The 18,850-nt window shown below is 32.3% G+C and overlaps 1 protein-coding gene across 2 annotated transcripts in view; it reads left to right on the top strand.

The window, feature by feature from the left end:
* Positions 1-18,850, top strand: part of LOC130629378 (eukaryotic translation initiation factor 2D-like) — a 42,410-nt gene that overhangs the window by 904 nt on the left and 22,656 nt on the right. For both annotated transcript variants that reach the window (XM_057442537.1, XM_057442536.1), the window contains exons 4-7: positions 21-111; positions 878-985; positions 4,004-4,137; positions 4,535-4,633. In XM_057442537.1, coding sequence (XP_057298520.1) covers positions 21-111; positions 878-985; positions 4,004-4,137; positions 4,535-4,633 — 432 coding nt within the window. The remainder of the gene's footprint in view (positions 1-20; positions 112-877; positions 986-4,003; positions 4,138-4,534; positions 4,634-18,850) is intronic.

Below are 18,850 nucleotides of genomic sequence, written 5' to 3'. Positions count from 1 at the left end.
TTAATCTTTTATTGCTTTAGATTTAATGTTTCCTGGCGTCATCTTTTCCAAAGCTGAGATCCCAAATTTTAATTGTAATTCTGTTTGCTTCATAACTTTACAAGGAAACAGGTTTGTTTTTTTGTAATTTCATTATATGTAACTGAAAAAAAAATTGGCTTCTGTTTCGGACGAAAAAAACGATTCTTAATTTTGCTACTGATATTCTGAAATAATTTGGATATATATGTTAAAAAGAGATGACAAGTTAAAAATGAAGTTGATTTCTAAAAAATCATGCATGTATTTTATGTTGCTATTTAAGGTTTTTATCTATAGCTAATTTATCCAGAACAAAAAAACCCAACTTTTTTAAATGCAAGCGGTTTACAACTGTAGTATAAGTATCAGTTAATTTTTCTCCTAATTACTAAGGTCATAAAAGGAAAAAGCATTTAAAACCGAGTACTTCAAGGTAACAAAAAAAGGTTTGCGTTTTTTTCTTTCTTTAAAAATTTTACAGATGTTCAAACTCTTTCCTTCTTCAACAATTAAGGATTCAGTTATCTTATATTATCTTTTATGTTTCACTTCCTTTGTCTAATCCACCTTTTCCTAATAATAAAATAAGTCACTTCTTTGAATAAATGCCCTGCCCTTTAAATAAAGGCCCTTCTTGATTAACTTCTTTCCTATGTAAGTCGCCCTTCTTGCAGAAAGACACAAAGTCCAAAATTGTCTTAAAAAATTAAATTAAGCCTTAGTGTTATTATTTAATGCATTACCATATGTTTAATTAATTCTTATTTTTATATTTTTATGATATTATTTCTTTGTGCAAAAACTCTTTAACCTGCTTTTAGAATGTTCATAATTTTGGTGGTTTTGTATTCTCTAGTTCTGCTGTTGCAGTAGGAGTCACCACATGTTCCAGTCAGGATATACTCAATGATGGTCCACAAGGAAAGAGAGTAACTATTTACCATTGTTTGAACGACCAGTTATGGTAAGTGAAGAATAATAGAAATGCTAACAAAACCCCTTTTTAACACATAATAATTAGAACCTGAATATTTTAAATAAAAAAATAAATAAATACTAAACAATGAATAACAGCATTAACAGAATATAGAAATTTATCAAAATCATTTTAAGAGCCATGTTAAACTAGAAATTAAAAAAAGGTTGCGAAGAATTCTCGCAAGTTGCAAACAAAATTTGTTCATCAAAGAACCAGAGGCGGAAATGTTCACAGGGATATGGGCCTTGAAGCTGTTAGCACCCTCCCTCTCCCTGTCATGATGGGACAAAACATAGGATCATTTGACACTCAGTTTTGCAAAACGGCATACTGATTTTCGAACGTACTTTTTATTTTGCCGAAATACAATTTTGCCGCACTAAACTTAATTTCAGGAGCCATCCACATTCGGGAAAATTGCAAGAACTATTTGAGCAATTCAAATCAACTGCTCTCGTATATTTTGTGACAGGACTACGCGCTTTTTTTGTAAGAACAATTGCATAAGGATAGGACCCAAATATTTTCCGATGAATAGGAACAAAACTGTGTTTACAACTAACAACCTGAGTCTGAATTTTTTAAAAAATAAGAAAAAACCAAAATCTGAATTTTCTTGCATTTCTTTTTAAACTACCGTAAAGTTTCATAAGTGAGAACAAAGTAGGCTTTAATTCGGAAGTTGTGTAGCCAGTAAAACAACGCAAGAACAAATCAGACGAAAACAGGTGCAGAAAATAATAAATCAAAATCTATCTCTTGGAAATTTTAATTGTGTGAATTTTAAACATTTCCGAAAGCATTCTAACAATACAAAACATTTGAAATTAACTTCCATTTTTTGTATATAAAAATGTGATTTTGAATCCAATCTTTTAAATCTAAAAAAACGTGTTTTTATAATAAGGAACATGATCATAAGAAATATATATATATATTGCCATTATATAAATGTTACAGGTTTTAATTTCTTAAAATATTTACAAATATGGCTGGAGCAAAAAGATGGAACAATTTGCCTTATCACCAATCCCCATCAAGAACTTTTAACTGTGACTTAATAAAAAACAAATTAATAAATCGACTGGTTTTGGCTGAAAAGTATTTTAAGGTTTACAATCCAATGTTCCTCTGACAAAGTTTTCTTTCGTTTTCACAATTCCTTTTAGAGGAGGAAAATTTGTCCTTTAGTTTATTTACTGAGTAGTATGGGCGGCAAGTGCCATTCTTCTTATAAATTTATTAATAAGTATAGTATGTTTATTATTGCAAAACATAATAAATAACTCTTCCCAAGGTTATTTATTTATTTATTTTGTTCCAAAAATTCGAAATTTTAAAAATAACCCCTGCCACAATATAAAAAAACTCAAGAAATTCAACATTTGACAGTAATAATACCTCACCACAAAAAGATTTCATGAGATTGAAAAACTCACATGTATACTAATCTACCATACTGAACACAAAAGTTACAAAAAACACGAAATTTGGTTAGGGTCTATTGTGTGGTTTCACATCCTTAAAGGGTCATTTAAGAGTAGTTTTTACGTATCATAACTTAACTATAGCACATTATTGTAAGCTCATGAAACACAATGCAAAAACATAGGGTTAGATGTGTAAACAGAGCGATGAAGCCCTAAATTTTTTTATCTTTTTAAATATTTTTGAATAAATGTCCAAACTTAATCTCCCCAAAACAATAATTACATTAACGGTTACCACCATTATCGAACAAAAGTTCACTTGTTCATTCATGACTTTACACGTCGTACATAGCTCACTTCTTGAAAAATGTATTGTGCGGTTCGAGTGTTGAAGAATTTAACAACATGCAAAAGTAGGTGAACAAAGTAAAACTTCCAGGTAAAGGCACTGATAAAATAGTTCAGATTTAGAACATATATCAGTGAAAAGTAGCAACAACAGTACAAAAGTTTTTAACCGCAAATGAGCAAATACCTTAAAGGATGAAGAAGTATTTTTCCCTGTTGTTTTGGATTGGTTGACTTAAATTTATTTCCACGATGCAATAAAAAAAAGAAGCAGCTTGAGTTTTAGGAAATATTTAAAATAATGTATAATAAAATTTAAAAAAAAAAGTTTTGTTAATCATTATGAATTGAATTTTCTTCTCTGACTGTATAGCTAGAGGTAGCTATCTAGCTAGCTAGCTAATGATTCGATTAAAGGATGACAGCAAAAATAATTTTTCATGATGGCCACAGGCACTAAAAAGTAATTTAGTTAGCTAGCTACATCAAACCAAGGAAAAAATGTAAAAATAACTTTCAAATCATCGATACCTTCGCAACTCACTTTTCTTCTGCTGCAACAGCTGTTCGGTCCAAACCTATTTGTTCTAGTAGACAAAAAAATAACCTACCCTTTTGTAAAAAAAAAACGCTGATTTTATATAATTTTTTTTCTATCGCAATTTCAAAGATCTCAATAATTTTCTTGGTATACTTCGCGTAGCAAACAAGCTCCACAATTTCGCTTTGCACAAGCTGAAAGTTGAAAAGTTGTAAAAGCAGTGAAGGAGAGCTCCCGCTTGCATATCAACAACAATAATATATTCAAAAAAGAAATCTCTTTCCAAGAGAAGATAGTTTATATTCATTCAAAATAATTTATTACAAAAAAGGCTTGGGGATGATAAAAAAAAAACTGTTGGAAAAAGCATCACTTGAACAGTATTGTGCAGCAGTTTAACTTTAGAAGAGATGTAAATCAAGTAAAAAACATCTAAACAAAAAAAAAATGTGCCAACAGCACTTTCCACAATGCCTACATTATGAATCAATCTGACCTACAGCTCAGAAAGATTCAAAAAACATACAATGAAAAAACCAACTAAATCAACACATAAATCAAATCCGTGTGAACAGATGAATGTAATAAATGAATAAGATATAATATTTTAATAAAATTAAATATGAAAGTCCCTGACATTTTGTTTTTAGTGTATACGCTCTTACAGTTGCAACATTTTTGTAGGGCAATTGGAAACAAAACTGATTTACCTGTGATACCTGATGTCAGTGTGGAAGGTCATTCAGTTTCTATGGAAAACCAAACCGAAATACCAGCAGAAATTCCAGATACGATCATTGAGCAGGATGCATGTGATGGTATGGTGTTTTTAATTACACAATTTTTTTTGTTTTCGTATTATTTTGCACTAACTCATAAGTAAGTAAGTAACGGGTAGTTTTAATGTCATTTGGGGATTCCTAACGGCTGGCTCTTCCTCTCCTCTGACTGTACCTATGTTACATTACCACCAGAGATACGTCTAGCATTTCTCTAACTTGCTTACCTGCCACACAAGCTGGTTAGTGGTCAGTAGATAGCACCAAATGGACTGAAAATACTGCATTTAAGGTGCACTATACCACTACACCATCTCCCCTAAAGGAGCCTGAAATGATTTTTTGTCTGTTTTTTTATAAACGTGCATTAATTTACATTAATGTAAAGTTCTATTTTGAATTTTTTATTTTTATATTTTTTATTTTGAAATTCTAGATTCTAAAATTCAGTCTTCAGTAGCACTTTGTAATGATGATTATACATGTGACAGTCCTATTGAAGAGCAAAGTGAAAATGTAACGTTAACACCTCAAGGTAAGATTTAGTCATTTATTTATTTATTTATTTATTTATTTATTTATTTATTTATTTATTTATTTATTTATTTATTTATTTATTTTATTTATTTATTTTATTTATTTTATTTATTTATTTTATTTATTTATTTATTTTATTTATTTTATTTATTTATTTATTTTATTTATTTTATTTATTTATTTTATTTATTTATTTATTTATTTTATTTTTTATTTATTTTATTTATTTATTTTATTTTTTATTTATTTTATTTATTTATTTTATTTATTTGCAGATTCATGAATTGGACACTACGTTCCCGAAATTAAAATCAAGGGAACAACTATTTTTATCTGTAAATACAGCTTGGGCAATTAAAACTCGGGTTGGTTGGGTTATTTTGAATTAGAACGTAATTGTTGTTCTGTGTGAATTAATATTTAAAATGATTTTATGTCTTTGTGGTATCCGTGGACTGTTTACAATTTCGGGAACATCAGTATTTATTTCGCCTACCAAACCCCCGTCAAACGCTGGTATAGACCCTGAGAGCAAGCCCTTGATATGTTGACTAAAACGCATTTAATTCACCTAATTTCATCAACAACATCACTTATCTATCTACAAAATACAGTTTTTTTGGAGAGCAGAATGTCCTCTGCAAGTATAACAAGGCAAGTCTTCGTTGCTCTTTTAAACAGCACCGAAAACCGTTTTCGTGACAGCACGATCTATAGCTTTATCTTCCTTTGCAACACGATGTTGAGACATCAATGAGCAAAAATGGTTACCTGGACATCCTCGCTAGTGTTATATATGTAATACATGTCAAGCGTGTCTCGTTTACCTCTAAAACGAGACAAAATCCGTATTTTCAATTTCGGGAACATGATGTTTTTGGAATGCGCGTTCCCATAACACTGTCAAAGAAATTGTTTCAGCTTAAGATGATGTAATAAATATTGCACGCCCGGGTTGTCAACTGTTGATAAGCAGCAAAATTAAACTATGTATTTTTAAGTCCAAAATCGCGATAATCAAACTTTTCAATTTTCAATTTCGGGAACTATTTATTACTCGTTTTAAGACACGGCGCGGAACATAGTTTTCTTGTTTTTTCGTTTTATAGGTAAGTGTTTTTAGGAATTTTTAAATAAAACGCTACATTTCCTCTTGACACATCCTACGGAAAAAGATACCACTGAAAAACAACAAGAAAACTATCTAGAGTGACTTCATTATTGCAAAAATGAGCGTACATATTGGCAGAAAGATGGGGTGTCGTAACTGTCAGTGGAATGTTGAGAATAAAAACATAAAATTCTTGGTTGTCCTGCTGCTGCCCAAGTCTTAAGAGATAAGTAACAACATTCCAAACTTAGACCCAGAGTTCCACTACTGCCTGAAGAAAAATGATCGATAGTCAAGAACCGTACACGGAATCGCCACCAGATTTACTTTACTATATGTGGTATATAAAATTAAAAGGTTGCATGTTAGCGACTACCTCTTCTTTGAGTAAAAACCGTGTATGTCTATAGAATGAATTCTGCACTATCGTGGTGATTAGTAAACCGTTAAACGGCCTGTGTCGCAGTCGCTAATACGCAATCTAAATTCCCCGATAATAAAAGATCATTTTTTAACGGCTGTTGTAACTAATGGAGGTGGAGACGTTACAAAAGCTGTGAAAAATAAGATATTGTTCTTTGCGAAACGGATGCTGTTATATTTTCGATTAAAAATTGTTCATCATTGGTATAACATGGTTGTTACACTACATGTCTGCTCGAAACGCACCGTTAAAAGCGTTTGATATTTCATAATATTTTGATGGCCTGTCACCTAAACTTAAGCTGATATATTTAATGGCCGACGGCGGTATTCAAATTGATTGTTTTTGTTTAAGTGTGGTTTGTGCCCTGAAGCACAGAAAATTAACGCGAAGAAAGTCTACTTCGCTAGCGTAGCCCACGATGCGCGTGTGCGTATGTGCCGATAATGCAGAAAGAAAAAGCTTTTGTACTTTTCGTAATAGCAAGCTTGGGTTTTGTATTTCCTTTGTTAAACCCTAAGTGTGTGATAAACTATTATTGTAATTGAACAATCTTCCGATAAAAGAAAACGAAGATGATCAAAATTCATTACAAAGTAAACCCCGTTGGAAAATTTTAGATTTTGAAAATATTTTTCTATTTTTTTCAGGATACAAAATTTAATTGAGAATTCAATGAAAAATAGTATTCTCCTCAATATGAATTGAATCCCTGCATTTTAGTCCTTCCCGCGACTAACGCAAGATTTTGTGAAAGACAAGGACACTCTTTCTTCTCCTTTTTGGCAAGAGCAAACGTTGAATGTTGTCCAAAAGGCCCAATTTTCGAAGAAACGGGTTACCATGACAACTAGCCAAAAAATGTTAGTAAGAAACCATTGTCCTTGCTTTCACGTTTCATAGCTAGACTGAGTAAAAATGCAGAGCTCTTCTAGAAAAAATCTCGTGCATTTCTATTTGTAGACTTTAACACACAAAAAACCCCTACTTTTTCCAGACTTTTATCAAATGAATTTATTTTCGCTAAAAATTGGTGTGGCATATTATATTTCGTCCAATACAGGGCTAGTTAAGGTCGGAATTGAGGTCTCTAGCAATGGGGCGGAGTACGGGGGTTACTTAGTGAGAGAATCTTCTCAGGGACATGAGACCTGAACTTTATGGCTGGATAAAAAAGAATAAATACTGCATACGTGTGAATTAATTGTGACATGATACTGTAAGGGCAAATGTGCACACACGGAAAAATTGTTCTGTCCTCCCACATATTTTAAAAAACGTTCACAACATAACAACCTTTTTTCTTACCAAGATCGGTAAATTTTCCGTTTAGATTATCACACAACAACTTAAAATTGCATATTTGCGACGCATTGTTAGTTTATCCGTTCTGGTCTACAAAATGTTTTTCGTGCGTGAACATCGACCTCACAAGGTTATCATCAATAATTTTCACTCGTGACCAGGCTTTAAAAAATTGTGCCTAAAAATTAAAATCAAATTCATTTTATCGAATTACCAAAGTTCAATGTTCTCGTGATCTTTTCGAGCAGAGACTAATAACAACTGGTGTCACAAAAATATTTTGTAAGAAATCTTTGACTTGAGCGCTTGTTGTAAATTTATTGTCCTAACCAGGGCTCTTATTCCGAAGTGGACCAGTCATTATCGATCTTACGTAAAAAGGACGGAAATTTAGACGACGGCAACTAGGGAAATGAAACCTCCTATAGTACGCATAAAGAAAGTAAAGAAGCGCGTAAAGTAATGTAATGCAATTTATGTTTATTACTAGAATGAAGTGATATAAGCCTTCTGTAAGACAAAAGATGCTCTTTTTCTTGTTTATACTATTAAGATGGTTAACGATATTGAATTTATTTGCTTTTACGACCTAACCTGATAAAAAAAAATCATGCTTAATAGTAAATTTCGAAAAATATACGTACAGTACAAAGAAGAACTGAAGCAAATAAAATATTTATTTCTTTAAAATAAACACATTTTGTTTAAGAAATTGGAAAGAATGCATATTTAAACACAAACTAAAATTCGCAAAAAATAAAAAAACCTTGGGAAACGAATCAACTTGCGTTTTCTTCATAACGTGAAAACATCTTAGTTTTACGTCCAATTAATAACGAAATAGCGTTCAAAATGTAATACACAAGCACAGTTAGTAAAAACGTCCGTATCCTATCCTCGACAATAGAACGAAAATGGTTCGAACAAGGGAAGTTTTCTCTACAGCTTTTTAAAAAAATAATAAATGAAAACTTGGGGGAAAAAGATTACATAAACAAAAAGTAGCGTCAATAATTCTTACATTAACGCTGATCCTAAAATAAACAGATGCGTGTGAAAACAAAAAATATATTACAAAAAAGTCAAGCATTAACGTATTAATCTTTTAAAGTGCCGGTTTTTCTCTTTTTGCTTTGCAGGAAATTTTTTCTTTCCGTTCTAACTTTTGATAAAAGTGTCTCTTCACCGTACTTAATGAGAATATCTTCGATTTCGTGTTTTTCAACAAGTGATTTGAATTCTTTCATTCGAATTTTTAGCGAATGATCAGCGGTTATTAGAGGCTGGAAATGATCAATCAAATCAAATCAAACAAATATTGCTTCAATTTAAAACTTTTTTGTCACGTGAAGTAAGCTTTAACGTTAAAAATAAGTTAACCACAAGTTATTAAAAAGAATATACATATAGTATCAAACAATATTCGTTATTTGAATTTTGCATCCAAAATGTGATGCCATTTTTAAAAATATAGTTTTTTGAAACAGTCCGAAATACGCCTGAAAAATATGAAAGCCATTTGTATCTCAAGTAAAATGCCATTTTGTGAATCTAAAAGCAATGGACTATTTTGATGCTATAGCTAACTACGAAGTTATCAATGTACTGTTTCTTTTACTACCCCTCAATTCATAATGGATTTATCACAACGTTATAGATCGAAACCAGCACACAAACAGTCAGGAAGAACTGATGATTAGCCTTAAGCTGATAGTTACCAAATACAGTATAATTATATCCTGTATATAAGCTAACTATATACTTCTGTGTTACAGGCTAATTGTTAGTTCTTCCTGATTGGCAAACCACAACACTTGTTTTAATTTTTTATATATATAGCTAGCTATATCCATCTGAAATCTGAACAAGCCCAGTATGTTCTTGACTAAGCTACCGCCAACCGCTGCTTTCAAAAAGGATCAGTTACATCAGCTGCAAAATTATTTAGCTTTGCCAGCTATAGCCAGCCATGTAATATAAGTACATCTATCTTAAAAAAAACGGAAGTAAAAGCTTCCCTGCACTCTAGAACAAAAGTAAACAAACAGGGAAGTAGAAACAAGAACAACAGTGCTCTCCTTCTTTGCATATACAGTACATGCTTGGACGCGTTTCTGAATTTATGTAGCCGATGAACAAAACAAAGGAACCTGTTTTTAAAAAAAATCAATTTCGGGAACAAAAAGGAACATCAATTTCAGAATCGGGAACATGTTCCCGAAATTGAAATGCTATTATTTCATTTTAGGGAACAACGGGAACAAAAATTTTAATTTCGGGAACATGTTCCCGATATTGAAATAATATATTTCAATTTAGGGAACAATTTAGAAAAACGGGAACGTTAGAATTCAATTTCGGGAACATGAATATTGTTATTTATTTATTTATTTATTTATTTATTTATTTATTTATTTATTTATTTATTTATTTATTTATTTATTTATTTATTTATTTATTTATTTATTTATTTATTTATTTATTTATTTATTTATTTATTTGTAGATTCATGTTTAAGGTAATAGGCTCCCGAAATTGAAAAAATTGTTCTAACTAACTGCTATAGTTTTAGGTATATTTTGGGGCAAATGACTTGAATTTCATTATGACTTAGAGGTACTCCAATAAGTACTTCCTTCTGCTAGCAAAATTTTAGACGATTGACTGGGAACCAAGGAATTATATCTCATAGACATAAAGTTTTCATTTTCGGGAGCAAGCATATTTATTTCACTACTGCGAACCCCCTGAAATGTGCCTTTTGGCCAGGAACAATGTCTCTTCGGTGTGTCTAAAACACACTAATCCCACCCAATTCCACCTACAAATTCCGATATCTATCTAGAAAAACGCAACTTTTTAGATGCCCGAAAGTCTTTCATAAGTGTAACATATCAGGTACACTTTTCGAACCGAGCCTTAAAACGCGTTTTGTCGCAACACTTGTTATCGATGATGGGAGTCTATACAGCACTTTTATCCGAGTTATTTGATTTGTGCTGTTAGAAAACATCGAGATAAACAAAATTTATTGCCAAAATTTTTCATTTTATACTTTGGGCCTTAAGTAATGACCAAAAACTACAAAAACTTCTGATTTTTAATTTCGGGAGCATAGTTAATTTGTAGTCTTACTAAAAATACGGCTGCCCTAGGACATTTTTTGCAAATTCACTAGTTTGCCCTTGACAATCTCGTCTTTGTTAACAGTCAGAAGTCGCAATCGAATGCATTTAGCCATTAAGAAAGAATTTGAAGAGAAACAAAATTTCAGGGATTTTATTTTCGGGAGCTATTTACTCCCTTTTTTTTGCCTGTGCTACGTGCATATGATGCCATTGATATGATATTCTCTTTGTTTACAGGTACGGCAGCAAACATCACGTTTTTCTTTGTGCAGGTCATTAATTATAACGAATAATCAATCTGGTTTTTCCCATTTTCGTTACCGTAATCGCTTCCGGGGCATTTTACTTGTCATAAGGCATCTCAGGAAGTGCAACGCCTTTGAAATTTAAAGGGCTCTGAGAACTAGGCTGGTTTCATTTGCAAACGCAGCGAGAACTATCATGTTAAGAAATTCAGCGACGTTAATATGTTGGAGTTTTCTTGTTCTATTCGTTTTCCGGTCTCCAGTTTTTAACAAAGGGCGTCATGAATAGGAAAGGGTGACGTTGCTAGAAATGAAGGTAACAGTCGAACATGTTTATGGTTGCATGCACTAAAAGTCCCGTAAATACCTTAAGTGTATTGCAGTTCACGGGCTACCAATTTTGCGTACCTTTTAATAACTGTGCGAAAATTCGTTCACGCGCGAAAAGATCAAACTGGAAAGTGAAAAACAAATCCTTTCCTATTAGAAAATCGTACTAACTAAAAATCGTCTTCTTTTTTATCCAGGCGGTTTTCCGTGGGTGTGTTTTTAGATTCCATGTAAACCTTGGTAATTAAATCAGTCATTTTGTGTCAGATGTATTTAAAGTTCAGTGAACGGACGCGGTAAAAGAGTTACCTTATGTCTTCTGAAGTTGTGATGATGATATGTCTTAGCAAGTACAAACTATACACAACGCAAAAAAATTTTTTACACATTTTCATTTCACGTTTGGAAAGAAATATGTGATTACAACTTGAATTTGTATACTTCTCTTTGGTCCAGTGCGTCCAAATGCTGCTGTTCTAGATACATTTAGTAGGAGCCTTACTCAATTGACTTTTAAATCGCATTAGAGTTTTTTTACTATATTTGTGTGGAGAAACTTTTGCGGAAAAAAAAACTTTCGCAGAAAAAAAGACTTTGGCCGTAATATAACTTTCTTTTCCGCTAATATCTTATGGCCAACATTTTAACATTAGTGAAAGTTTAAAATATGCGAAAATTTTTTCCATGAAAAAAGCTATATACATTTTTTGTTTCCTGTTTTTAGCAATCTCTCCACACATAACTATAATGCCATGATCATCTTTTCTTCTTCGATTTTTTTTAAAAAAACGAGTTGTCCCTGCTAGTGTTCTTTTCCGTTTTTTTCTTCGGTGGTTTGTCTAAGGTAAATTATCTTTGTAGTCGCACGAGTTACGACCAAACCCATAATTACTTCGTTTTCAAATTAATATACAGTTAACTCCTGTTTACTCGAACCTCCAAAAGGACTGATGAAAATAGTTCGACTTAACAAATGTTCAAGTTAAACCAAGCTCCCGTTAAGTCGACTTCAGTCTAAAATGAAATTATATTTTTTCAAGAGATGGAGCAGCAGTTGTCGGAAAAAGGTGTAATCTTGGCGATAAAAAGAGGCATGCAAGTTCCTTTTAAAATGAATTTTCTACCTATATTACATCAGGAGTTAATAAAAAACTAACAAATTTAAATCTTACATCTTTGATTCCATTTTATCGATTGAAAAGTTCGAGTTATCCGAAAAAATTAGCCTCGTGGCAGACAAAAAAGTCGAGTTAACGAATGTTCGAGTTAACCGGAGTTTTTCATAAGAAAGTATTAACGAAAGGGACCCAAGAAACTACTTATCCATAATTATGACGTGATGTCTTATAACTTTTTGTTTTTACATAAAAATTCGCAAAGTGCGAAAGTTTATTTCCGCGAAAGGTGTAGTTCTTTGAATCCGCGAAAGTTTCTTCTCTCCAAAATTTATTCAAACTATTGCGAAATATCATTCTCAAAATTGGTACTGTGCAAGTTTTTTTCCTTAAAGTAGGTCTTTTGCGACGTTGAGTAGATATCATAAAATATACATTTCTATAAGCAAATCAATTTTTGATCTCGTGATCCAATGTTTAAGAAGTTGCCATTACAAGTTTGCGCAACCAAACTTGTAATTTGTACATTTTAAAAACGCTAAGTTAGGTTATTAACCCTTGAAAATCTAAAATTATTTCCATGTGGTTTCGTGTTTCTTGTGAAAAAACATATTTTACCAAAATACAGTAAGAAGGTTAACAGTCCGCCTCATATTTTCCCCAATGCGAATAACAGTTTCTTATTCTTTAGAACCGTAAAAGTAATTTGTACCTGCTTTACATTTCACTTCTGACCTAAAACTTATTTCCCTTACTTTTTCGTATTCTTCATATAATTGAACCGCGCCTTAGCTCACAGAAATAAAGGCGAAGAAAACTTAAAATTTAGGGAGAGGTATAGGAAAACGCATTTTTTTCTGTTAATAAACAACACAAAGTTGATAGCTATAAACTGTCAAGTAAACCTTTAAAACATGAACTACACCTTTTTTATAAACATAATCATCTTTAATCTTAATTACGCGTATCTGGTTTGCTTACCTTTACCAAACTAGAAAATTCAGATTGATTCCTGGCTTTCAAGAAACAGTGAATTACCATGTTCGAAAGGGTTAAAATTACATTCATTGCTTTTCCGAAGCAAGATATTAAACTGAATTTGAAAATACAATTATGCAAACTTGTCATAACAGTGTTATGGGCACAATTTGGACTGCATTGTCTTTAGAAAAGACTTAAATTAGATATTTCCCCATAGCCTTTGCATATTTTCTTTAACTAACACCACATCTTATCTGATCTCTCCTAATATATAACCTGCGTAATTCTTAAAAAACTTAATAAACATTGACTACCATCGTCCTAAATATCACCCCTCATCATCATCTAACCAAGGGCGTTTATAATCACTTTTTTAATAGAATTTTTTTACGCTCAGTCCGAACTTTAGACAAGAGTGTCTGTTCTCCATGTCGTTTTAACAGGGGCTTCAGAACTTCCTGTTTTAATATTCTTTTAAAGCGACTGACTTTTACCCTTTCTTCTGATGATGCTTTAATTAAAACACCAAAATGCATGTAGATGTCTTTAATGTCCTGTTCCGAAAAAACAACTCGGTCTTTACGTTTGCCAGGGTAACCATCTTTCGCAAGCTTGGTAATTTCATCATTTTCGTCATCAGACTCGATGTCAGTGTTATCTAAATATATAGTACGTGTTCTATAAAGAAAATTAAAAAAACATGTGTTTACTACCAAGACTGGATAAAAGGTCCATTTAAAAACTTGAAATAAACATTTGGAATATGATCATATTAAAACAATAAACAGAACATCAGGGAGAACTAACGTGAAGTAAGTACCTTGATCATATTGTGATTTCTGTGAAATCATGTATCGAATTTTATCTCTCAGCGTCAGATCTAATATATCTTTAAATGCCGAACAGCCGTTTTTCTTCTCTTTGACAATTGCGAGGGTTATCTTTCTCTTTTCAATATCTTCACCGAAGTGCTTTAGTATATTGTCTCTTAAATTTTCGCTTGAGTCAGGTTCTCGCAACACATTTCTCAGAGTAGAACTTGTTTCAACAGCTCTTTTACTTTTTTCTTGCAAGTAATATACTCTCTTAGCTGTCTCTTCAGAGTGGCACATCAAATTTGCTAGGTCCTTACACTTATCCTTATGATTTTCATGCACTTTTGAGACTGCCGACTTTCTCACAAGAGCGGCACTAACACGTGGCCTTTCCTGGGTGTGACCAACAGCTTTCCCCCAGAAAGAATTTAGTTGAGCAGTCACCATGGATGAACTCATCCTGCTTCCGCTCCAGCTGATAAAAACATAATCGTCACCAGTTTCATTATTCATGCCTTCCAGTTTATTATGCATGTTCACATACGTAAGCTCAGCAGTGGCTACAATACACGCAGGGCCAGACGTCGAAAGTGTTTTATGCTCTAACACGTTGATTCTGTAGCAGGCATTACTCTCCACTGCTCTTTCAAACTCCTTCAAAGTCATATTGGCTAATGATCCTGTCCGTGATGCATTGTCTAAACAAAGGCTCATGAGGATAAAATCTCTCGCGTTTGTAAATTGCCGCAGTGTTGGCTGATTTTCTTGGCACCGAAAAGTTCTCAGAGTTGATTTGCAGTATGATACCAGCTCCGAATTATCGAATTGTTTAATTTCTGATGATGTAAACAATTGCGTGAGTTGCACCATGTCTCTTTCCCATTGACATTTTTTGACTTTTTTGCGATAAACCGAGATCCAGTTAGTTAGTAATTACAAGAGCTTCACATTTATCCTGATAGCTTTCGCATTCAGGAGGGTCTTCAGCAATTACGAAGTGGTAAAACATTCGCAGAGAGCTGATGTAACTCTTAACAGTACCCGATTTACATTTTGTTTCAAAATTAATAAGCCAATAATCACGAATCTTCTTTCTGTCGAAAAGAGAAGCTAACTCATATGTATCGTTACTGCTGTCTCTTAGAATGATGATTACTTGCCGTACATGCTGTTGAGCTTGGCGCAGAGGTTTTGCCCTCGCATCTGGACTAGTCAACCAATGTAAAAATTGATCAAAAAGTGGGGAATTTTTCCAAGGTGTTACGACCAATGCTAATGACTCGTCATCCTCTGCTTCTTCTACACTATAATCTTCTTCATCTAGGTCATCACCTTCATTTTTTTCTTCACATTGAACATCACTTCTTGCACCACCAGTATCGATTGTTGTGACGTTATTTATAACTTCCATAGTTTTACCAGAATTAATGTTAGCCGGCATCTCGGTGCATTCCTCATCACTTTCTATATTGGATTCCACTACTTTTACATTTTGTCCAAGATTAAATTCATGCACGTCTTGCCCACTGACAAATTTAATGCGACCTATGAAAGAAAACACCTTGGCGTAAACTTTCGTAATAAATAACAGCAAATAACTAAGTTAACTGTTTATACGCGGAAAGCTGAACCGGTTAGCCGACTCACTTGATTAAAATGAAATTCACCAAGCATCAGGCGTTTTTAAATGGGCTATTGCATAATATTCACATTCATTGCGATAAAAACACAAAGAACTTTATCAATTTAAGAGATCATAAGAAACACCAACAAACAATTATCTGTTGATCAATCGTGAATTAAAAGCATTCCCGCATACAATGTGTTTTCAGATTGGTTTTCTCAATTCCACAGAAAGGACACTTAATTGTTTTCGATTTGTTTTGTTTTTTCTTTTTCTCCCATTTCTTGAAAATCTACAATAAGAATTAAGCATACGTTAAACAAGAGTGTGTTATGTCGAGACAATAAGTTATATTACTTAAAAAATCCTAGAAATACCACAATACCATTTTTGCATTAGTATGAAAGTATTTTCCATCTAAAAACAAAGGAACGGAGAATTGTCATATGATTGGGTGTATGAAATAAAAACAACAACTCAAGTCAGCAAGCGTTACCCACATCAGAATTATCATCAGCTTGCTGCTTTTGCTAAAAAAGATAATAAAAAAAAATAATGATAGTCAATTTTGTTTAAAAAATAAGTTATTATAATGATAACGTAGTTAAAGCATGTTTGGTTACAAAATTTGATCACAGCATGCATAAGTCGCAAGTCAGGAATACGTTGCACGGTTATTAACAATAGCCACATTAATTTTCAGCAACCACAATGCCATATTTCATGTTTATACTTACGTAAAGAGATCAACTTACCAAAGTTTGTGCAATAGATATATATTGCTTCTTCTTCGGTGGCGTAGGGCACAGCTAAAGTAATTCACAGAGAGTATAAGGCTTTAAATTATTATTTCAAAAGTATGCAATAGCGTAATAACTTTTACTTGTTAGAGACTGCTTACCACGTTCGCGTTAACATTCTAATAATAATAAAGCACAGGGATAAAATAATAATAATGAAATTCAAGAAAATAAAAATGAACTAAATAATATAACTCATTGAAGTATTTTTAAAGGGTGAACTTAAAAACACACCTGCAAATATTTTACGGCTTGATATATCTCATCACCACCCCCTTCGATATCACCTTGATCCTAAAAATGTTAATTCTATGCAATTGAATGTAAAAATACGTTTTTGTGACATAACATGCCTGCTTTCAAGTTAGTCATGATTAAATGTTGCAGTAAGTTTAAACTGAAGGCCAATGAAATTTACGCGCAAGCAACACATTGTTGATTACCTCATCATTTTGTAATCGGAGTTCCACACAATACTTTTCCATACTTTTCCAGACAAATCCTAAATTTCAGACTATTTTATTAGATGTATAATAACGCCTTGACAAGTTGTTTATATTTCTTTCTGAAGTAAACTCCAATTATACATGTTTACTTGACCTGATTACTTCTACAATTTGGTTATGATAACAAAGGACATCAATAGGTACAAAAAAAAATTACTACAGTAATGCTTGTAAATTTAATGCAATGTTATTTCTCAATTATATATTACAATAAGCAAAAGTTTGTTATTTTTTTTAAGTCAGGAAACATGGGAATGTTAATGTATACATATATATCAAGCTACAATTCTCAAAAGAGAAAATAAATAATAAACAAGACGTATGATATACGCAAACAACCTCGCAAATAAAGTTTACAAAAAGCTGTTATCAAATTGTGATTTTTGTTACGAAGTGAGACAGAACATATTTTGTTATTCAGATAGGCAATGATATTTGTTACGCACTACGCAGTTGTTTTTTAAAATTGATTTGTGAGGTATTCTTGAACGGAAAATTCCTCGAAAATACTAATGTCACTCCTTGTGCATTGAAAAAGATTTCAACTGTGAAAATTCTTTTTATGATCAAAACAACTTTTTTTTTTGCAGATGTATTTTGAAAAATTAGGTGATACCTGATTGGTCTTTTATTTTAAAACACCCCTGCACCAGACTCATCTCTTTAATTATTTATCAAATATGCCAAATAACATGCAAACAGAAAAAAATTGTGAACAAAAGTTTTGTTTCCCAAGAGAAAAAAGTTAAAGAAAACACACAAAATAAATCTATTAAACATATCATTTTAACATTAAAGAAAATTTCAAATTCACAAAGTGCCACGTAAGAATGTTGCAGTGTGAATTGTTTAAATTTTATTCTTATTAAAAAATGAAGAAGAATATAATATTTTAATATAACAATTTACAGTAAAACACCCCCTTTCTTGACAGGCTTACAAAAACAATCGCCTGTGGTATTAAAATCTCTACATACATTTGTGTCCCTAACTATAAGCTTAACACCCAGTCTTCAAAAAAATTTCAACAACCTGTAACACTTTGTACTTAGCTTAAAGCCTTGTACGTATTTAAATATTCTTTTCTCGTGAAGGTCGCCATAAAATATTCCTTTACTAAACACCGAAAAGGCATGATAGCTATCAATGCCTATCTAGAAACTAAACTAACCAGCTAAACATCTGTGAGATATGCTATCAATATATGATATGCCAATCATACTTTAAGTTTGTCAGCAAGAGGGGCCGTGTTTAAATTACTGGGTTAATTAAAGAGAAGAGGGCCAGTAATCTTCCTCCCTTCACCACTAAAACACATTTTCCTGCTGAGGGCTAGCTACATATGTGTGTAATACGACAACAGTACCGTAAAATAATTCTTACTCAGAAAGAACTAGTCAACCTAGTTAACATGCTTTATCAAGTAAGAGATAAACCTTTTTGAAACCAAATCTATCTGTCTACAAGGCCATTGCTGCACATGCACAACCAAAACCACCAAAACAAACGTGCGTTTCTTAGAATCGTGTGAAACCAGCACGAATTTAATTTTTAAATCGGGAGCAACATTTTCAATTTCGGGAGCATGCTCCCGAAATTGAAACTTTATTATTAAATTCGGGAGCATTAATTTATCATCGGGAGCATTATTTTCAATTTCGGGAGCATGCTCCCGAAATTAAATATATTTTTTCAATTTTGGGAGCATTTTTGCATTTTCGGGAGCACTGAGATTCAATTTCGGGAGCATGAATATTGTTATTTATTTATTTATTTATTTATTTATTTATTTATTTATTTATTTATTTATTTATTTATTTATTTATTTATT

The sequence above is a fragment of the Hydractinia symbiolongicarpus genome, chromosome 2, assembly GCF_029227915.1.
Source record: "Hydractinia symbiolongicarpus strain clone_291-10 chromosome 2, HSymV2.1, whole genome shotgun sequence".
Lineage (NCBI taxonomy): Eukaryota > Metazoa > Cnidaria > Hydrozoa > Anthoathecata > Hydractiniidae > Hydractinia > Hydractinia symbiolongicarpus.
The sequence above is the reverse complement of the archived record's forward strand: the minus strand, read 5'-3'. Positions and strand labels throughout refer to the sequence as shown.